At 49.2% G+C, this 20,458-nt stretch overlaps 1 protein-coding gene across 7 annotated transcripts in view; it reads left to right on the forward strand.

The window, feature by feature from the left end:
* KIAA0232 (KIAA0232 ortholog) overlaps window positions 1–2,893 on the forward strand; it is a 96,714-nt gene extending 93,821 nt beyond the window's left edge. For 6 of the 7 annotated variants that reach the window (XM_021938249.2, XM_021938246.2, XM_021938247.2 and 3 more), the window contains one exon: window positions 339–2,893. In XM_021938249.2, coding sequence (XP_021793941.1) covers window positions 339–518 — 180 coding nt within the window. In that variant the 3' untranslated portion in view covers window positions 519–2,893. The remainder of the gene's footprint in view (window positions 1–338) is intronic. The other variant, XM_021938250.2, reaches the window with a different exon arrangement.
* Window positions 2,894–20,458: the final 17,565 nt, after the last annotated feature.

The following is a 20,458-nucleotide window of genomic DNA, read 5'->3' on the forward strand; positions in this document are numbered from 1 at the left end:
GCATGTCCCTTGCACTGCTGGAGTCCCTGTGCCCAGTAAAGCTCCTGGTGCAGAGCAGGTACTCAAAGACTTCTGAAAATGAAAGCATTCTTTATCCTCCCCTAGCATGCTAACATTTTGTCCAAGTGACTGAACGTGTGCAGTTAGGATTTTGGATCCTTTATGGATCAGAGGAGAGAGGCGGTTTTGCTCTGAAACAGTGAAAGTCTGCATTTTTCTAACTCCACAGGAAAACATCGATGATTTGTTATTTCTTCTCTGTATATAAATACAGTATCTCACCCTTTTGAAAAAAAAAAAAAGTCTTTTTGATCTGTTGAAAATTGTTTGAATCTTAGGTGTCTTCTGTTTATGAAGCAAGATGTACAGGAGAGAGAAATTCTGGAGCAAAGTCAGATGGCTTCCGCAGAAAGATGTGCTCCAGCGCCAGCTCCACCTCGGAAGAGACAGGCTCGGAAGGCAGAGGCGAGTGGGCGGGCCCTAGCGAAGAGGAGCTCTTTTCTCGAACTCATCTCTAAACCTGCAAAATAGTACAAATTATTGTTTAAAAATGATATGTGATGGAAAATTACTCTTCAGTGAGACCTGTTAATCTAAAACACCAACTTAGATTTCCTCTCCAATTAACTGATTCAGATCGGTAATAATTATCTTTCTCTTCTTGCTTATTTTAGAGTTGAGGACAGCTATCCTGTTAAAAGATTTTTTTTTTTCCCAGCTGTTAAATTCTTGGCTATTTGAAATAGACTAGATTGTGTTGTCAAATCAAGAATGGGTGTGCATGTGCTTGTCTTAGAAGTATCACTGCTTTTTGCATCTTAACTGCAGTTAATTTTCCTTCTAACTGCGGTTAATCACTCTGACCTTATTAGCATTGCAGTGTCAACAACCACTTCTGCTCTTCAGAGACTTCAGCTTTGGAGCATTGAGGCTTTGTTCTCCAAGAACTGGGATATCCATTCTCACCCTGCGTGGCTCGATGCCTTTCTGAAGGCGAGAGGGAAGCGTGGGTGACTCCGCGGTGGTCTCCATTCAGCAAAACCTCATGTATATTTGAAGTAGGAACCACAAGGGTGTGCTTTTCGAGACTCACAAAATACTGTGTTTTCTATCTTAGGATTTCTTTTACCCTAAAGTATCATGGAAGATACTATGGTTTGTGACTTTTCTTGCTAACTGAAGAAGCCAAGGATTTGGGGTGCGGGGTCATATGCAAGACACGGTGGGGTAAGGGTGCGTACCCCACCCCTTACCTGTTCTCATACTGCAGTTACATTTACACCAAAACCCCATGCAGGGTTCTGTGTGGTGAGTGTCACATATGTCGTAAGGACCTTAGTTGCAGATTGTTATTTTCTGGTGACCTATGTTGAATTGAAGCCCCCAAAACTTGAAATTGTGAACATTTAACATGCAGTAAAGGCCACCTCATCACCCAGAGAAATCTTTGGCTGCTGCAGCTAGCCGCTCCTTGGCTGTGATGTAGTATAGCTTCGATCTCATTTTGTGTTTGAGAGAATGTTCTGGGCAAGTTCTGTGTGTGGTGGGTTGGGGCGGGTAGAGTCATGAGTTTTCCACGTCCCTGTGTGGTGGCTGTGCGGACTGTCGCTCTGTGGGACTGGCTCCCAGTTCTCCTTGGTGAGCCCGGGGAGCCGGCGCATCTTGTGAGTCGTGTCTGTGCATGGCGATCCACTCCTCCAGCTCTCATGGCATTGTGCCACAGGCGAAGCCAGGAGGAACAGTATGTGCAAAACCTAAACATTTTACATTGTTTTTCTTTTTTAACCAACTCATTGTTTAAAAACAAAAAAACAAAAAAACAAAAAAAAAACGCCTAATCTGTGAAATCAATGTAGCATGTCCGGAACATCAGGAATGGCAGAAAAGTCTGATATGGTCTAGACAGCTTCACCACTAATTTTGGCAGGCAGTAAACACACATATAATTTATTAGCTGGGAGCTGAACTGGCTGTGAAATCTATGATTTGCTTTGAACATTTGGGTTTTGTTGCCTTCTTCTTAATTGATAACACAGAAAGTACCATCAAAGACTGTGGAGTCATTGAGGTTCTGTGTGTCCTCACTGAGAGGGACCTGGTGTGCCCGCCGGGTTGATCTTCCCACATGTTAGGGTTTATTTTTATACAACACATCTTTTGACACTTTAAGGTGGGTGTGTGTGTGTGTGTGTGCGCATGTGTAAGGTTTTATGTTGCTGTTATTTATTTACAAACTTCAGATACGTTTTTATGTATTTTTCATTCTTCTGGAGCTTCCTAAAAATTGATAAGCATCTGCACTGAAATATAATTTAACAGCAAAGATAAAAAAGGATTGAAAGTTGTAAATTCCTCATATCACTACAGTGACGATTATTCTAGAAATCGTTGCTTATGTAGCAAAGACCAAATAAATTGATTTCAGACACAACCTTGAGCACAGTTGATTTTGGACAGCTGCTGTTTATTAGGAAAGGGCTCCAGGTGGCAAAGGTGCACACTTCCTCAGACGCGCGCGAGATGTCGCACCTTCCACAGGTGAATGGGACGGATTCGAAGTGAGCAAAGGGATTCACAAATTATGTATTTATTTGTTTTCATAGTTAAGTAGCTGAAGCTCAGAGGCTTTCAGCAACAGAGATGAAAGTGTGGTTTTTTAGTTTTGTGAATGGATGATCACAAAGAAAAAGCATTTTTAAAAAGTTGGCAAACGCTGAAACGCACTGTGGTATGAAGCGCATTGCATTTCCATTAGCACTGAAGCACCAGTTTCCATTCCTGGGCTGAGATTGCTTTCCCCGTGGTTGTATTGTTCTGATTTCACGTTCACCAGAGTAACTGATTTTTTTTGTTTTCTTGTGGAGTTAACACCAAATAAAAATTGTAAAAAACAGTTTGTTGTTTTTATTTCTTATAGCAAAGCTTCCTTTGTAAAAAACTCCAGCTTCCTTTCCCTCATGAGCATCTGTGGAAGAGCGAGGGCCCGGGTTACATTTGTTCTAGATGGAGGTCATTTAGCTCTCCTTGCAGACGCTGCTGAACACATTGTGCAGCTTTGCTAGGGGAGAAAGTGGTGTGACCTGCTGAGAAATGAGTGACCCTCCCCATCCCAGCCCGGCACACGCAGGGACTGCTGCCAGAGTCTGCAAAACACAGAGCATTTTTGTCCGTAGATGGTACACAAAGCTCCATCTTTTTGTTTTCTTCTGGGGAAAAAAGTAAATCTTCGTATGTTAATATGATTGATATTCATTGTGGAAAAAAATCAGTGTGTTTTTAAAGAAGTCTAAGGGAAAAGGAAAACTCGTATGTCCTTCTGTCCTCTGAGACATTCACTGGTAAGATCTGTGCAAGCCCTTTTCCAGGATGGTGAATGTACAGTCTGTATGAATGCATACAGAGAGAAATGTACATTAAAGAGTATACTATACTTGTTCTTCTATAACATCAGAAATAGGTTTTTACTCAGATGTCTTTTCATGTCAGGAATTATAGAACTACATAATTATTTTTATAGCTGTATTATGTAGACTTAACAGGTTCCTCATTGATAAAACAATGTTTTTTTGGTTGTTGATTCAGTATCTGAATAACGTTTCTATGGACATCCGTAAACATGTTTGAGGGGACTTTTAAAAGTTCATGGAAAATGGAATTAAAAGAAAAATAAAAAAATATAAACTTTTATTTCTCAACATAAGTTCCATCAAGTTCAAGATACTACTATAAGACATAATACCATAATACCAACCATTTAGTCTACCCCTAAAGAACTGAGGGTCCTGCAAATTTCACCATGGCAGTGTAGTCTCTATGTTGTGAACTGAAGAAAAATGGGTGCCCTTTACAGACTTTTCAGATTAGGAAACAAAGTCAGAAGAAGCCCAATCAGGACTGTAAAGTGGATGCCTTATGATTTCCCGTGGAAACTCTTGGCAAATGGCTCTCATTTGCTGCGAGGAATGAGCAGGAGCACTGTCGTGGTGGAAAAGGACTCTGGTGCAACTTCCCTAGGCATTGTTCTGCCACAGCTTTGGTGAACTTTCTCAAAACACTCATAATCTCCAAACACTCTTTGGGCATCTAGAAAGTCAGCACACACACACACACACACACACACACACACACACACAGTGCCTTGAGCATCCCAGAAAACTGTTGACCGGCTTCTGCTTTTGACCAGTCTGCATTTGCTACAAGGAGACCCCTCCCACCTCTTGGTAGCCAGTGCTGTGATCACAATCATGTTGCCTTCAGGATTGTGCTGGTAAAGCCATGTTCCATCTCCTGTTACAGTTCTCAGAGGAAATGCTTTAGGATCTTGATTCCTCTTGTTGAAAATTTCCCTTGAAAGCTCTGCTCCTGTCTCCAGCTGATCTGAGTGCAATGGTTTGGTAGCCATTGAGTGGCAAGTTTGCTCAAGGTGAACTTTTCAGTCAGATTGTGTAAGCTGAACCATGTGACGTGTCAATGGTGTTGGCTGTTGTTTCTGCTGTTAATCATTGTCCTCTTTGGTTCAGGCATGAATGAGATTAATTTTTTCCTCACAAATTGAGGAGGAGGTCTTCTCTTTACCATTGTCTCATCCCTTCTTAAAACAAGTTACCCACTGGCACACCTGATTTTGGCTGGGGGCAGGGGCATTGTCCCCATAAGCTTTTTTGTAAAAAAAAAAGATTTCAGGCCAGGTGAGGTGGCTCATGCCTGTATTTCCAGCACTTTGGGAGGCTGAGGTGGGCGGATCATGAAGTCAGGAGATCGAGACCATCCTGGCCAACATGGTGAAACCCTGTCTCTACTAAAAATACAAAAAAAATTTAGCCGGGCGTAGTGGCGGGCGCCTGTGATCCTGCTACTCAGGAGGCTGAGGCAAGAGAATTGCTTGAACCTGGGAGACGGAGGCTGCAGTGAGCCGAGATCGCGCCACTGCACTCCAGCCTAAGCAACAGAGCAAGACTCTGTTTCAAAAAAAAGAAATCATTGATTTCACCATTCTTCCACCCAAGCATCACCGTACGTTTGATGTTCTTGCTTCCATCTGTAGCAGAATTCATGTTGTTCTGATAGCCGCTCTTCTCAAACAGTCGTACTCTTCTTAGTGCCTCAAACTAGATCTTGTGAAGACATGTTATAAGAAGTTAGTACAAGTTTATTTTTGTGCAAAAAAATTTTGAAATCTGTGCATAGCTATTTTTTGGAGACAGTCTCACTGTGTCACCGAGGCTGGAGTGCAGTGGCATGATCACTAATCTCAAACTCCTGGGCTCAAGTGATCCTCCTCCCTCAGCCTCCCTAATAGCTGGGACTCTAAGCACACCTCACCATGCCCAGCCCATTTTTAAATTTTTTGTGGGAACAGGGTTGCCCAGATTGGTCTCAATTACTTGGCCTCAATCCATCCTCCCCACCTCAGTCTCCCAAAGTGCTGGGATTACAGGCCTGAGCCATTGCACCTGGCAATAATAGCACAGGCCCTAAAGGATGCAGTTGTCCCACCACCCCAATACCATTTTTAAAGTCCTTACCCCACTAATGTGAAGGAGTGCAGTGGTGTCATCTCGGCTCACTGCAGCCTCCACCTCCTGGAGCTCAAGCGATCCTCCTATCTCAGGCCAGGAATTCTGACATCACAGTTCAGTGTTTTCAGAACAACCCCGGGGTGGGGTGTAAAGGCCTCTGCCTAGTTCACTTACAATGCTCTGGCCATTGCCATGTGACTGCCGCTGCTGCCGCCACTACAGATGCCACCCTGGCAGGTTCTGTACACATGCCCAGGAGGCCTGCATCTACCAGCAGTCCAGGAACAGAAAGGAAGCCCCCGTCCCTGGTTCTTCTTGAAAGTAGCCAGTCAGATGGCGTCACAGGCTGGGCACTGCTGTGAACACGGATCGGGAAATGAGCTGCCATTTCAGAGCCCGCTGCTGGCCTTATGCCACTGGTGTGGTTAATTAATAGCATTTTCAGGGACAGTTGCCTCGATTATCAAGCTGGTAATGACGCTGCCACCTAATGTTTGGTTGGCGTTGCTATTGTCCGTGCTAATGATAGTAACAGCTGACACAGGGCTCACTGGCTGCCATGCATTCTAAGCACTCTGAGTGTTAACTAGCAACCCTATGAGGGAGCTCCAGCTGCCCTGTTTTACAGGTGAGAAAACTGAGGCACGGTGGAGCATTAGGCACTTGCAGTCTCACACATGGCGGATGCTGGAGCCCGGACTCACCTTGCCTGCAGATTCTCAGTGCCTGCAGAGTCCATTTAACACTGAAACCTCCATCTCACAAAAGCCCACTCATTATAAGTTATGTATTGTCTCTGGGTGCGGTGGCTCGTGCCTGTTACCCCAGCACTTTGGAAGGCCAAGGTGGGCGGATCACCTGAGGTCAGTAGTTCGAGACCAACCTGGCCAACATGGCGAAACCCCGTCTCTACTAAAACTACAAAAATTAGCCAGGCATCATGGCAGGTGCCTGTAATCCCAGCCACTGGGGAGGCTGAGGCAGGAGAATCACTTGAACCCGGGAGGCAGAGGTTGTGGTGATCTGAGATGGCACCGCTGCACTCCAGCCTGGGTGACAGAGCAAGACTCCGTCTCGGAAAAAAAACAGTTATGTATTTTTGTCTGTGTACTTGCAGGGAGTCCTGCTCTGTCAGTCCTGGCTGTGTGTCCTTGGCTGAGTTATTCAGTCTCACACCTTGGTATCTTTAGATGTAAATGGAGATCATAACTGGTATCTCTCCTAAGGGTTGGTTATAAACATGTAATAGGCCATCTGCATAAATACTAGAGTGCAAACTAAAAAGTACCTGAGACAGACCTCAAATTAATTTAGAAGTGTATTTTGCTAAGACTCAGGACACACCCAAGAGAGAGGTCTGTGCCTTTCTCCAAAGATGATTTTGAGGGCTTCTGTATTTAAAGGGGAAAAGCGGGCCGGAGGGGAAAGAGGGAGGGTGTGGTCACATGACTGAATCCACAGGTTGCGAGAGAAAAGGAGCAGGTAGGGGAATAGTCAATTAGGTATTTGACTTGTACTCAGTAAATCCTCACTTTACGTAAGATAGAGTGAACATAGCTACCTGTGGAGATAGCTGGCCTTTTTTTTTTTTTTTTGGACAGGATCTCACACTTACCCAGGATGGAGTGCAGTGGTGTGATCTTGATCTTGGCTCACTACAGCCTCAGCCTCCCGAGTAGCTGGAACCACAGGTGTCTGCCACCACACCCAGCTAATTTTGGTATTTTTTGTAGACAGAGGTTTCACCATGTTGCCCAGGCTGGTCTCGAACTCTTAGGCTCAAGCAGTGCTTCCACCTCGGCTTTTCAAAGTGCTGGGATTACAAGCGTGAGCCACCGTGCCCGGCCTGTCTGGTCCTTTCTCTGTAGCTGTCTGCTTAAGAACATAAGGAAACGCAGCTTCTTGCATGACTCTATTCTCATCTTAACTATTTTCTTTTAGCACGGTGAATTACAGTCCCAAGTTTTTATTTTCCTTTCACACTGGACACACAAAAAAAGCAAAAACGGAAATGCAAAACAGAAGTTGCGGCACCGAGTCCAGTAACTAAGGAGAAAATCACCTCTTTGCAGACGGCCTCTGACTCCCTGCCCTCCCCCTGTGCCAGCAAAGCCCTCTGAGGGCCTTTGCTGGGTCTGCAGCTCCAGGCCTGCGTGGCGAGTGGAGCCGTTGGCCGGGGGCAGCAGGGCAGCCCCACAGAGGCCATTCATCCCTGAGTGCTGACCACAGTGCTGTCACCATCATCTCGCCCTGAAGGGAGGTCACACTATCCCTTCGAGACGGGAACCAACTCCTTTGGCTCTCCCTGGCTCCCAGTGGTGGCTGAACCAGAGGGCAGGGGCCAGGGCAGCAGCAGAGCCAAGTGCGCCCACTGGGGCCGAGGGGCTCTGGCCACCACGTCCATCGGGGAAGACGTTGGGGAGGGCCCTGGCTGTGCAGCGAGGGGACAGGCACACGGTCTGCCACTTCCTATCACAGTCACAGGTGGGGACAGTGACCCTCCCCTTCCAGGTGAGGCTACATTTGGAGGCTGAGGAGCACATAAAATGTGGGTCCCCGGTGGTGCTGAGGCCAGGAGCCCCTGATGTGTGAGTTTGTATGGGGACGTTGCCCCTGAGGAGGGGTGATAGGAAGAGTCCCCTCCTCGTGAGCTGTGACCCTGAGCCAGTGGCTCTCTTAACTGTGAGATGGGGACCCTCCTCCCCCCCAGGGCTAGGAGAGGACTGGCAGGCAAAAGGTCTGCTTGTTTCCCTGAATAGAACTCAGGCTCCCTCCTGAGGGGTCCTTGCCGTCCCCACGCGGTCCCTCCCAGCCCTCACGGTGCGCACCAGCAGTGCTGTCCCTCCTGCCCCGGGCCCTCGAGGGAGGAGGAAGACCTGAGTCCTGGGACTGGGCAGGGAGACAGGTCAGTCCCCGCTCCAGGAGTTCCTGGAGCCCTCGGGTCTACCCCGCTCTGACCAGCTGCTATGGGTAGAGCAGATCTGCGGGTGGTCCAGCATCTCTGGGTCCTTCCCAGCAGTCCCAGGGTGTCTGTCACCGAGGCTGAGAGCCCAAAGGTCTGGCCCAGGAGCACCTGGTGGAGGTGGTGAGCCAGGGTCTGCCGATGGCTCATCTGATTCCCAGATGCAGAACTGCTTTCACACTACTGTGGCCTCCGCAAACCAGCATTGTGCCCCCGCTACCTCTGCCACTCCCAGGGGGCCAAGTCCCGCACCTTCACTCCCTCAAGATGGGAGCTGGAAGCCACCGCGGAACTAAAGTCTGGGAACCCCCCTTGGGCACTCAGGATTCACCCGTACATGTGGCTGGGCACAGGCCTGTCCTCCAGGAAGTTGCAGGCTGGGGACCCAGGGGCGACAGTGCAGGCTGCCCGCACTTTGTGCGCAAAGCCAGGAGCACTCTTCAGTGAAGAGGAGGCAGCATTGCGAGAACCCTGGACTGGGCGCTACGACCGCAGACTCAAGGCCGGGGCACCCTAGTTCTCACTGGGGGATTGAGTGAGCCCTGACCCTCTCCTGGGCCTGCCTGTCAGCTCCTGTGCAGCGATGGGCTGGACCCCGTGGGGCCTGAGGGCACCATTTGTAGCTTTACTCTAGATGCAATTCCTGGTGATCACAAATGTCAAACATAACCACTTCGACCCCCACAAACTGCCAGCTGCGAGCCCCTGATAACAGAAGTGGCCGCACTCGCCGGAGCTCCCACCCTGGCCTGCCCTGGCACACGCTGGTGGCTTTCCCCGGGCTCTCTGCTCAGGCCTTACCACCACCCTAGAATGATGGACAGGGGAATTGCTCAGACAGACTGTGGACTCTGCGAGGGTGACAAAACGAACTTGCATGTCCTGGCTCTTAGCTAGAGCGCTGTGCTGCATTCATGCAGCTGGTCGCCGCCCCCATGCCCTCACCGATCTTAGTGCCACACCCCTGGCCTGGAGGTCCTGCTGCAGCCCTTGCTGCCCCATAAGGCCTTACCAGGGATGCGGGGTGAGCCCGGCCCCTCTCTGCCATGACGCACAGGTGTTCTGCACACACCTCAAGGGAGCCTTTGCTGCCCACGTCCCTGCCTCTCCTTCCCCAGCCCCACCAACCACTTGCCGCTGCCTCTTCCCAAGCTGGGGAGGAACTGGAGAGCCTGGGCCTCCGGGTGACTGACTTCCTCCTACGGAACTCAATATTCCTCCACCTGCAGACAGGTTCCCGCCTCGTCCCAGGGTTGGTGGCATCACGCACTGGAGCAGGAGGCCTCATTTTCCTACTGACCTGTGCCTTGACCTTCCAGAGTCAACACAGTGGGAATGGGGACAGGTTGAGGTTGTTTGTGATATGGTTTGACTCTGTGTCCCCACCCAAATCTCATGTTGACTTGTGACCCCCAGTGTTGGATGTGGGGCCTGGTGGGAGGTGATTGGGCCTTGGGGGTGCTCTCTAATGGTTTAGCACCATCCCCCTCCTGCTGTTTCGTGATAGAGTTCTCAGGAGATCTGGTTGTTGAAAGCACCTCCTGCTTCGCTGCCTCTCCTGCTGGCCATGTGAGGACGAACCTGCTTCCCCTTCACCTTCTGCCATGGTTGTAAGTTTCCTGAGGACTCCCAGCCATGCTTCCTGTACAGCCTGCAGAACTGTGAGTCCATTAAACCTCTTTTTTTTTTTTTCAAAAATTATCCAGTCTCAGTTATATCTTTATAGCAGTATGAAAATGGACTAATACAGGTTGTCTTCATGTTGGCATTAACCTGGTAATTAGGAAGAAAAAGAAGTCTCTGCGTCTTGGTCTCCCCAACTGCAAAATTTGTGGGTGGGCCCCTGCCACTTCAGAGAGGCCTCCCTCAGCAGGGACAAAGTGAAAGCTCATGGGGTGGTTTCTGGGCTGGGGCACTGGACCTGGCAACTGTTGGCATCCAGCATTTATAGAACAAATGATGCTGGTACCCAGGGATGCCATGGGACTACTCCCACCTGGAGTAAACGTCATTCAAACAATGAGGGGATGCCCTCCAGATTCAAGAGAGTGCCACCCTGTATTAGACCATTCTCACACTGCTACAAAAAAATACCTGAGACCGGGTAATTTACAAAGAAAAGAGGCTTCATTGCCTCATAGTTCCACAGGCTGTACAGGAAGCGTGATGCTGGCATCAGCTCGGCCTTTGGGGAGGCCTCAGGAAACTTACAATCATGGTGGAAGGGGAAAGGGAAGCAGGCGTGTGTTTTGTTGTTGTTTTTTTTTTTTGAGACAGAGTTTCGCTCTTGTTGCCCAGGCTAGAGTGCAGTGGCACGATCTCAGCTCACTGCAACCTCCGTCTCCCAGGTTCAAGCGATTCTTCTCCCTCAGCCTCCTGAGTAGCTGGGATTGCAGGCATGTACCACCATGCCTGGCTAATTTTTGTATTTTTAGTAGAGACGGAGTTTCTCCATGTTGGTCAGGCTGGTCTCGAACTCCCAACCTCAGGTGATCTGCCCACCTCGGCCTCCCAAAGTGCTAGGATTACAGACGTGAGCCACCGTGCCCAGCCTAAAGCAGGCATGTCTTACATGGCTGGAGCAGGAGGAAGTGGGGGCAGGGGATGTGCCACACACTTTTAAACAACTAGATGTCACTAGAACTAACTATTGCAGAGATGGCACCAAGCCATGAAGGATCCACCTCCATGACCCAAACACCTCCCATTAGGCCCCACCTCCAAGACTAGGGACTACAATTCAACAAGAGGTCTGGGCAGGAACAAATACCCAAACTCTTATCGTCCAGAGGCTGTGTTACTAAGGTTTTGCTTTTAGTTTGCTGACGAGGCAGCAAGGAGTTTCATGGCCCAGTTTGAAAGTATTTAGAAGAATGAGGCAGTCACCATAGCCACTCTCCAGGGTTAGGCCCTAAGCTGTTGCAAATAGGGGCTGGAAACCTTCCTTTATTCAACAACATATATCAAGGACCTACTACGTACTAGGCCCTAACCCTGATGCTGGTAGTCCATTTTATTTTTCTGAATCAGTCACCCGCCCTCGGCTCTAGTTCTCTGCCAATGATGACATCGCAAGTTCCTCTTTAACCTCTCCTAGATAAACTCCAGAGGGCCTCCGCGGTCTGCCTGCTCCACCTGCTTTCTCAGCTTCTCAGGAGTTTGAAGGATTTGGGTTGAAGTTCCACTCCCTGCATGAGCAGATGTGTCATTATCTTGCCCCCAAATTCCCCAGCCTGGTGGCCCCCCAGGAACCTCATGCAGTCAGCGGGCTGGTCCCAGCTCTGTCCTGACCAGGAGCGTGGGGCAGGGTGGGCAAGGAGGGAGGCACAGTCAGGGTTTATACACTCAGGGGGTGCAGCCCTTCCTGCAGACTAAGTTACGCGTTTCATCTGGAGGAGACACAGCAGGGTCCGTGTCCACGCCGTGACTCTGCAGATGGGCCGCTGACAGTGTGGTTTCTTTCCTGGCAGCGTCCAGCTCTCCCGCAAGTGGCTGCAGATCAAAGCAAGCAGCGGAAACCTCTGGGGGCCACAGCCTCCCGGGGACTGTGAAGCTGAATACCGCGTGACAGGAGGAGCCCTGGCCGACAGAAATGCACCCTCTCCCCATTTCCAGGGTCAAGCCCCACTCCCAGCCCTGTGGGAGGAGGGAGCAGGAAGAAGCCAGTGTGCGGGGCCAGAGTGCCTGGCTCGAAATTAATCTTGGTTCCCCCTGTGTGGCCTTTGGCAGGTAATTTGCCCTCTCTAAGCCGCAGTTTTCTCCTCTGTAACACTGGAGTTTTAGCACCCAGGAGTGAGGGGCCTGGCACACATGGGTGCTCCACAGCTGCCAGTTTCTTCCTCAGTGGCCCCTAAAATCAGTTGCTCAAGCCATACCGGAAGTCTCTAGTGGTTTATCAGAATACGAACTTCAGTGTCACAGCTGGGTTTGGCCGGGATGGGTATTGCGATGTGGGAAGAAAGGAGAATAGAGGGATGGCAGGGGCACCTTGAATGCTTCCTAGGGGCATCTGGATTTCGCCCTGGAGGCAGCAGGGGGCACAAAAAAGTTGTAAGCAGAGGCACCATTTGTGTCCTGAGCAAGCAGTGGTCTCCGAGGGTAGGGATTTTAGAATCTGCTGGTGCAGTCTGGGTGCCGTGGCTCACACCTGTAATCCCAGCACTTTGGGAGGCTGAGGCAGGAAGATCACTTGAGCCCACACGTTGGAGACCAGCCTGGGCAACATGGCAAAATCCCATCTCTACAAAAAAATACAAAAAAAAAAAAAAATTAGCTGGGCACGGTGGCACATGCCTGTAGTCGCAGCTACTTGGGCGGCTGAGGTGGGAGGATCACCTGAGCCCAGAAAGTCAAGGCTGCAGTGAGCCGTGAGAGATTCTGCCCTCCAGCCTGGGGGACAGAGTGAGACCCTGTCTCTAGATAAATAAAAATTTTTAAAAATCATGATTAAAAAAATACTTCCTGTTGAACAGGTCTGGGAAAAAAATTCTACTGATGCACGCAGAGAATCTGCTAGAACTTCTGCAGCTTTTCAAAGAAGATCACCACGGTATTTTCTCCCTCCTCACAGTTGGATGAGCTCAGTGTGCAAATGTGAATGGAGCATTGGGCTGCTGACCCGGCATGGGCTTGGCCTAGTGCAGGGATGGCTGAGCTGGGGTCCTGTGCAGGCCACTGCCCTCCTCTGACCTGAGTCTCCTCGTCTGGAGAAAATGGAGATCACCCCACCCCCAGCTTCAGCGTGGCAGTGAGTTTGGTTATTCATTCACGGAAGGGAAGGCCCTTTGTAACTGTACACGAGGAATTAGCAAAGTCATCATTGCTGCACACTGAAAAAAAATACCAGGTCTCACCATTGTGCAGCCACAATACAAACCAAGTGCGCCATGTGGCCTTTGGACTCAGATTTAACAAACTGTAAAAAGACACTGTTAGAGAAACACTGGGCTAGTGGAAGATATTGAGGAATTGTCAGTGTTATTAGATATGCTGGCAGTATTATGACTATGCTTCCAAAAGTCTTACTTCTAGAGACATGTATAGAACAAGCTGAAGCATCTTCATGTGAACTGACATATCTGAGATATACTCTAAAGGAATCCAGGGAAATTTACAATAGGAAGAATATGGGGAGGAGGTGAGAAAAGCAGAATATTGATCACTGTTGGGGTAGGCATCAGGGATTCATTATACTGTTCTCTCTACTGTGTATATATTTTCCATAATATATACATTTTCCATAATAAAAGTTGTTTTAAAAGATTTTTTAAAATGGCTTTCGGAGTCTCAGGCTGGAAGATCTGTTGAGGCTAGGAATTCAAGACCAACCTGGGCAACATAGTGAGACTCCCATCTCTACCAAAAAAAAGAAAAAAAAGAAAACATTAGGCAGACATGGTGGCTCAGAAGGCTGAGGCGGGACGATCACTCCAGCCCAGGAGTTCAAGGCTTCAGTGAGCTATGAGTGCACCACTGGACTCCAGTCTGGGTGACAGAGCAAGACCTTGTCTTAAAAAAAAAAAAAAAAAAAGATTTTTAAAATGTTAGAGATGGAAATAGGTTTTCTGGCCAGCAATGGAGCATAATTCTGGAGACCCCAGGTAGAATCAGAAGGAAAAGTTGCAGCAGATGCTTGGATCTCATTCTCACCCCTCACAGCCTGGTGGCCATCTAGGGGAGGGAGGAGGAGACAGGGATGTTGCTGGTACCCACTGCCTCGGAAGCCCCGGTGAGTTCTCCAGGATCCCACAGCAATCCCCAGGCTGCGGGGTGCCGAGCACACAGGGCAACCCCTCTCCCAGAGGCAGATGGACCTGGGAGGATTCTCCGTCAATGCTTCCCAATAAAAGGCATCCACTTCAGGCGGAGTGTAAACTCAGCATCCACGCCCCTCCCAGCGTTGCCGGACACCTTGCTGAACTTAACTTACCAGCTGGGCAGGTGTGGTAGAGGCACCTCTCCCACCTTTTCAGAGCTTGGGCCTCCCACCAGCCCCTGAGCTCCTGCAGAGAGGCAGCTGAGGGCTCCACGGATCTGCACAGGTCTCCTCTTGCCACCAGAGCCTCACTTCCCTGCGCCATCCTGTATCCGTTGGGGTGCAGCTTAGCTCCTTTACGGATGACTTCCTCCTTGCCTGTCAAAGCTGAAAATCAATGCCTGCCATCCATTTCTGATTTAACCCCAACCTCAGTTAGCAATACTAGATCATCTCATTAAAAAAAGAATTGGCTGGGTGTGGTGGCTCACGCCTGTAATCCCAGCACTTTAGGACAGCGGAGCAGGCGGATCACTTGAGGTCAGGAGTACTAGACCAGCCTGGCCAACGTGGTGAAATCCCATCTCTACTAAAAATACAAAAATTAGCTCGGTGTGGTGGTGCACGCCTGTAGTCCCAGCTACTCGAGAGGCGAGGCAGGTGAATCACTTGCACCTAGGAGGCAGAGGTTGCAGTGAGCTGAGATTGTACCATTGCACTTCAGCCTGGGCAACAGAGCAAGACTCTTAAAAAAGAAAAAAGAAAAGAAAGACCAGGTGCAGTGGCTCATGTCTGTAATCTCAGCACTTTGGGAAGCTAAGACTGGCAGATCATCTGAGGTCAGGAGTTTGAGACCAGCCTGGCCAACATGGTGAAACCCCATCTCTACTAAAAATACAACAAAATTAGCTGGGCGTGGTGGCGGGCAACTGTAATCCCAGCTACTCGGGAGGCTGTGGCAGGAGAATGGCTTGAACCGGGGAGGTGGAGGTTGCAGTGAACCAAGATCGCGACATTGCACTCCAGCCTGGGTGACAAGAGCAAGATTCCATCTCAAAAAAAAAAAAAAAAAAAAAGGAATCATGAGGTTTCCCTTGAATGCTTTCCCTTGCTGTGGTATTTAAGAACATTCCGGGAGGCAGACAGACACTCTCCTTCCTCTAAAGATGCCTCATTGAGAAGCTAGACAGTTACACGCTTGGTACAGCGGATAACCCTGCTGCAGGCTGAGCCCCCACTGCTGACACTCACAGGAGCTCTGGGCATTTGGAAACTGGAATTCCTGAGTTTTCAAGGCGCTCAGCTGCTCTCTGCCCTGCAGTCAGGATGATCTTTGCAAAATGCAAATCTGATCTCATCCCCTCCCATCTACCTCCCTCAGCTCCAAGCAGATGGGTCCTCCCCAGTGTTGCTCCCTGCTGCTATGGCCTGAATGTCTAATCCACTCCACCTCCCACCAAATTTATATGTTGAAATCCTAACCCTCACTGCGCTAGTGTTAGGAGGTGGGGCTTTGGGGTGGTGATGAGGTCATGAGGGTGGAGCCCTCATAGACGGGATTAGTGTCCTTATAAAAGAGACTCCAGACGGGCCCCTCACCCCCTCCACCGTGTGAGGACACAGTGAGAAGGCACCATCTAGGAACCAGGAAGTTAGCCCCCACCGGACACCCAATCTGCTGGTACTTTGATCTTGGACTTCCAGACTCCAGAATAGTGAGAAATACATTTTGGTTGTTGATAAGCTCCCCAGTGTACAGTATTGTGTTATGGCAGCCCACATGGACTAAGACACACCAGCACCTCAGGGCCTTTGCACACCCTGTTTTTGCTGCCAAGGGTGTCTTTCCTCTTCAATCCCCCTGACTAATGCCAACCAGCCTTCAGGTCTCAGCTTCCCTTATGGGGCCAATAGATTATAGTCTGCTGTCACACTGCTAATAAAGACATACCTGCGACTGGGTAATTTATAAAGGAAAGAGGTTTAATTGACTCATAGTTCAGCACGGCTCAGGAGGCCTCAGGAAACTTACAATCACGGCAGAAGTGAAAGCAAACACGTCCTTCTTCACATGGCAGCAGCAAGGAGAAGTAGAATGAACAAAAGGGGGAAAGCCCCTTATGAAACCATCAGATCTCATGAGAACTCACTATCATGAGAACAACACAAGGGTAACCACCCCCATGATGCTATTACCTCCCACCAGGTCCCTCCCATGACACGTGGGGATTATGGGAACTACAATTCAAGATGAGACTTGGGTGGAGACACAGCCAAACCATGTCAGCCAACCATCTCCCAAGCCCCCAGTGTATGTTTTTATAACGTTTGTCACAGTTGCAGTATCTTTCTGATTCATGTGAATATTTGATCAGTGTCTCCCTTTCCCCCTGAGATCACAGACTTCCACAAGGGTGAGACTCCACCTGCATTTTTTTTTTTTTTTTTTTTTGAGACAAAGTCTCACTCTGTCACCTAGGCTAGAGTGTAGTGGCATGATCTTGGTTCACTGCAACCTCCACCTCCCAGGTTCAAGCAATTCTCTGCTCCAGCCTCCCGAATAGCTTGGATTACAGGTGCCCTCCATCTGCATTTGCTCTCCTTGTGCCCAGCCCTAAGAACTTGTGAATGGGTGAACGTGTTCTCCCTGCAAACCTGGTATTCTGTTCTCCTGAACCACCTTGTTTTAGTGGAAGTGTTTGATTGCAAAGGATATAATAAGATGATAGAAAATTTGAAAATTAATAAAAAGTGTAAAGTAAACATGCTAAAAACTCTACTACAGGCTGTTTTCTGTGGACATTTTTCACAACTGACAGCATGCCTTAGGTTTGATTTTACATCTTACTCTGTGAGCAAGAAGGTCACAGAGTTAAACAACTCATGCCATTCATGCCAGTAAGATATTCTAAAATCTTGGCCGGGCACGGTGGCTCACGCCTGTAATCCCAGCACTTTGGGAGGCCGAGGTGGGTGGATCACGAGGTCAGGAGATTGAGACCATCCTGGCTAACACGGTGAAACCCCATCTCTACTAAAAATACAAAAATTAGCCAGGCGTGGTGGCGGGTGCCTGTAGTCCCAGCTATTCGGGAGGCTGAGGCAGGAGAATGGCGTGAACCCGGGAGGCGGAGCTTGCAGTGAGCCAAGATCTCACCACTGCACTCCAGCCTGGGCAACAGAGCAAGACTCCGTCTCAAAACAAACAAGCAAACAAACAAAAAACAGATATTCTAAAATCTTGGCCCAGTGCAGTGGGTCATACCTGTAATCCTAGTACTTTGGGAGGCTGAGGTGAGCGGATTACCTGAGGTCAGGAATTTGAGACCAGCCTGCCCAACATGGCAAAACTCCATTCCTACTAAAAATACAGAAATTGGCTAGGTGTGGTGGTGCACACCTGTAATCCCAGCTATTTGGGAGGCTGAGGCAACAGAATTGCTTGAACCTGGAAGGCAGAGGTTGCAGCAAGCCAAGATAGAGCCACTGCACTCCAGCCTGGGCAACAGAGTTAGACTCCGTCTCAAACAAATTAAAAAATTAGGCTGGGCATGGTGGGTCACACCTATAATCCCAGCACTTTGAGAGGCCGAGGTGGGTGGATCACCTGAGGTCAGGAGTTCGAGACCAGCCTGCCCAACATGGTGAAACCCCATCTATACTAAAAATACAAAAAATTAGCCAGATGTGGTGGCAGAAGCCTGTAATCCCAGCTACTCAGGAGGCTGAGGCAGGAGAATCTCTTGAACCTGGGAGGCAGAGGTTGCAGTGAGCCAAGATCATGCTCTTGTACTCCAGCCTGGGCAACAAGAGTGAAACTCCATCTCAAAAAAAAAAAAAAAATTAAAAAATTAAAATAGGCCGGGCACGGTGGCTCACGCCTTTAATCACAGCACTTTGGGTGGCCGAGGCAGGCAGATCACGAGGTCAGGAGATTGAGACCATCCTGGTTAATGCAGTGAAACCCTGTCTCTACTAAAAATGCAAACAATTAGCTGGGCATGGTGGTGGCGGCGCCTGTAGGCTCAGCTCCTCTGGAGGCTGAGGCAGGAGAATGGCATGAACCAGGGAGGTGGAGCTTGCAGTGAGCCGAGATGGTGCCACTGCACTCCAGCCTGGGCAACAGAGTGAGACTCCGTCTCAAAAAAAAAAATTGATAAGTAATAAAATCTCTCACCTAAAGGACGTGGGCGGGTTTGTGCCCCCACGGCTCTCAACTCACTGCAACCTCTGCATCCGGGGGTTCAAGTGATCCTCCCACCTCAACCTCCCAAGTAGCTGGGACTACACGCATGCACCACCATACCCAGCTAATTTACTGTATTTCGGGGAGCTGAGGTGAGAGGGCTTGGCCCTCCATTAAAAAGATGCTGTAGGCCAGGCGTGGTGGATCAGACCTATAATTCCAGCACTTTGAGAGACGGAGGTAGGAGGATTGCTTGAGTCCAGGAGTTTGAGACCAGCCTGGGCAACATAGTGAGACCCCTGTCTCTACCAAAAAAAAAACAACAACAACAACAAAAAAAACAAAATTAGCTGGGCATGGTGGCACACCCGTAGTAGACGAGGATCTTGCCATGTTGCCCAGGCTGGTCTCGAACTCCTGAACTCAAGCAGTCCACCTGCCTCGACTTCCCAAAGTGCTGGGATTACAGCCATGAGCCACTGTGCCTCATCCGGCCCAGCTCCAGATGTTTTACAAATGGGTATTAATTACTTTAATATGGAAGAAAAAAATAAAAGTTGTTTTTCAAAAATAAAATACCTTTTTATACATTCAGCTCCCCTGTAAACCGAGAATGCCTAGGTTTCTTGTTTGTTTGTTTGTTTGTTTTTAGAGACAGGGTCTTGCTCTGTCACCCAGGCTGGAGCACAGTGGTGTGATCATAGCTCAATTTAACCTTAAACCCTTGGGCACACAAAATCCTCCCGCTTCAGCCTCCCAAGTAGCTGGGACTACACCCGGCTAATTATTTTCTTAATTATTATTATTTTTGGTAGAGACAGGGTCTTGCCATGTTGCCCAGGTTGGTTTCAAACCCCTGGGCTCAAGCGATCGTCCCCCCTCAGCCTGCCAAAGTGCTGGGATTACCAGCCTGAGGCACTGTGCCTGGCCTGAGGAGGACTAGTTTCCGAGTCATTTCTGGGTCCTTAACATCTCCCACATGACCTAGCACACGCGAGAGATTTTGGTAAGTATTTCAATAATAATAAAAGCAAAATTTTTTAACCTGTGAAAAGTACCCAAAGAGCAAAACTCATGCCATAAACCAGTTCATGAGGAGCCCAGACTGCCTGGGCCCTGTGACAGACCAAGGTCTAACACGACCCACTTCAAAGCATGCAGTGCAGGGGACGTGGCAACCCTGGACTGGGCAGGTAGCTGCCACTGCTGGGCAGCAGTCTGCCACTCTCTGGCTATGTGACCTGTGCACGGTGGCAAGTCCCCCAGATCACAGCTTCCTCTTCTGTAAAGCAGCAACACTCATATCCGTCAGTCAAGGAGCTGGCATCTCTCATAGAGCGGCTGCTGCCTCTGCCTTCAAGACCCTGTCCATCTCCCGGGGGGACAGCTGGGTAACAGGTGGATGGGGAACTGCGGCAGGCTTGGTGGCTTCGGTGTCCCCATTGGGAGAGACAGCTCAGGCCATACTATCAAAATGCGGACCCAATCTGGTGTCCCTAGAACCTACCTGATCACCTCCTCTGGGGAGGTGCCACAAGTCCCTGTCCCACATGAAGACCCCCATCCTGCCACTGCCTGAGCCAACTCCAGCCCTCTTCTTCCCAGAGACCACATCTCCCAATTCCTTCTGAGAGTGTGGGGAGGTGGCAATGGTCATGCCCATTTTACAGATGAGGAAACTGAGGCTTAGGGGCAAAGTCAAGATGAGCCAATGAGCCAGGCATGGTGGCTCACGCTTGTAATCCCAGCACTTTGGGAGGCCAAGGCGGGCGAATCACTTGAGATCATGTGTTCGAGATCAGCCTGGCCAACATGGTGAAATTCCGTCTCCACTAAAAATACAAAAATTAGCCGGACATGGTGGCTGGCACCTGTAATTCCAGCTACTCGGGAGGCTGAGGCAGGAGAATCGCTTGAATCTGGGAGGTAGCAATGAGCGAGTGAAGACTGTGTCACTGCACTCCAGCCTGGGTGACAGAGTGAGAGACTCCATCTCAAAAAAAAAAAAAAAAAAAAAAGAAGATAAGCCCATGTCA

Source organism: Papio anubis, chromosome 3, assembly GCF_008728515.1.
Source record: "Papio anubis isolate 15944 chromosome 3, Panubis1.0, whole genome shotgun sequence".
NCBI classification, from domain to species: Eukaryota; Metazoa; Chordata; class Mammalia; order Primates; family Cercopithecidae; genus Papio; species Papio anubis.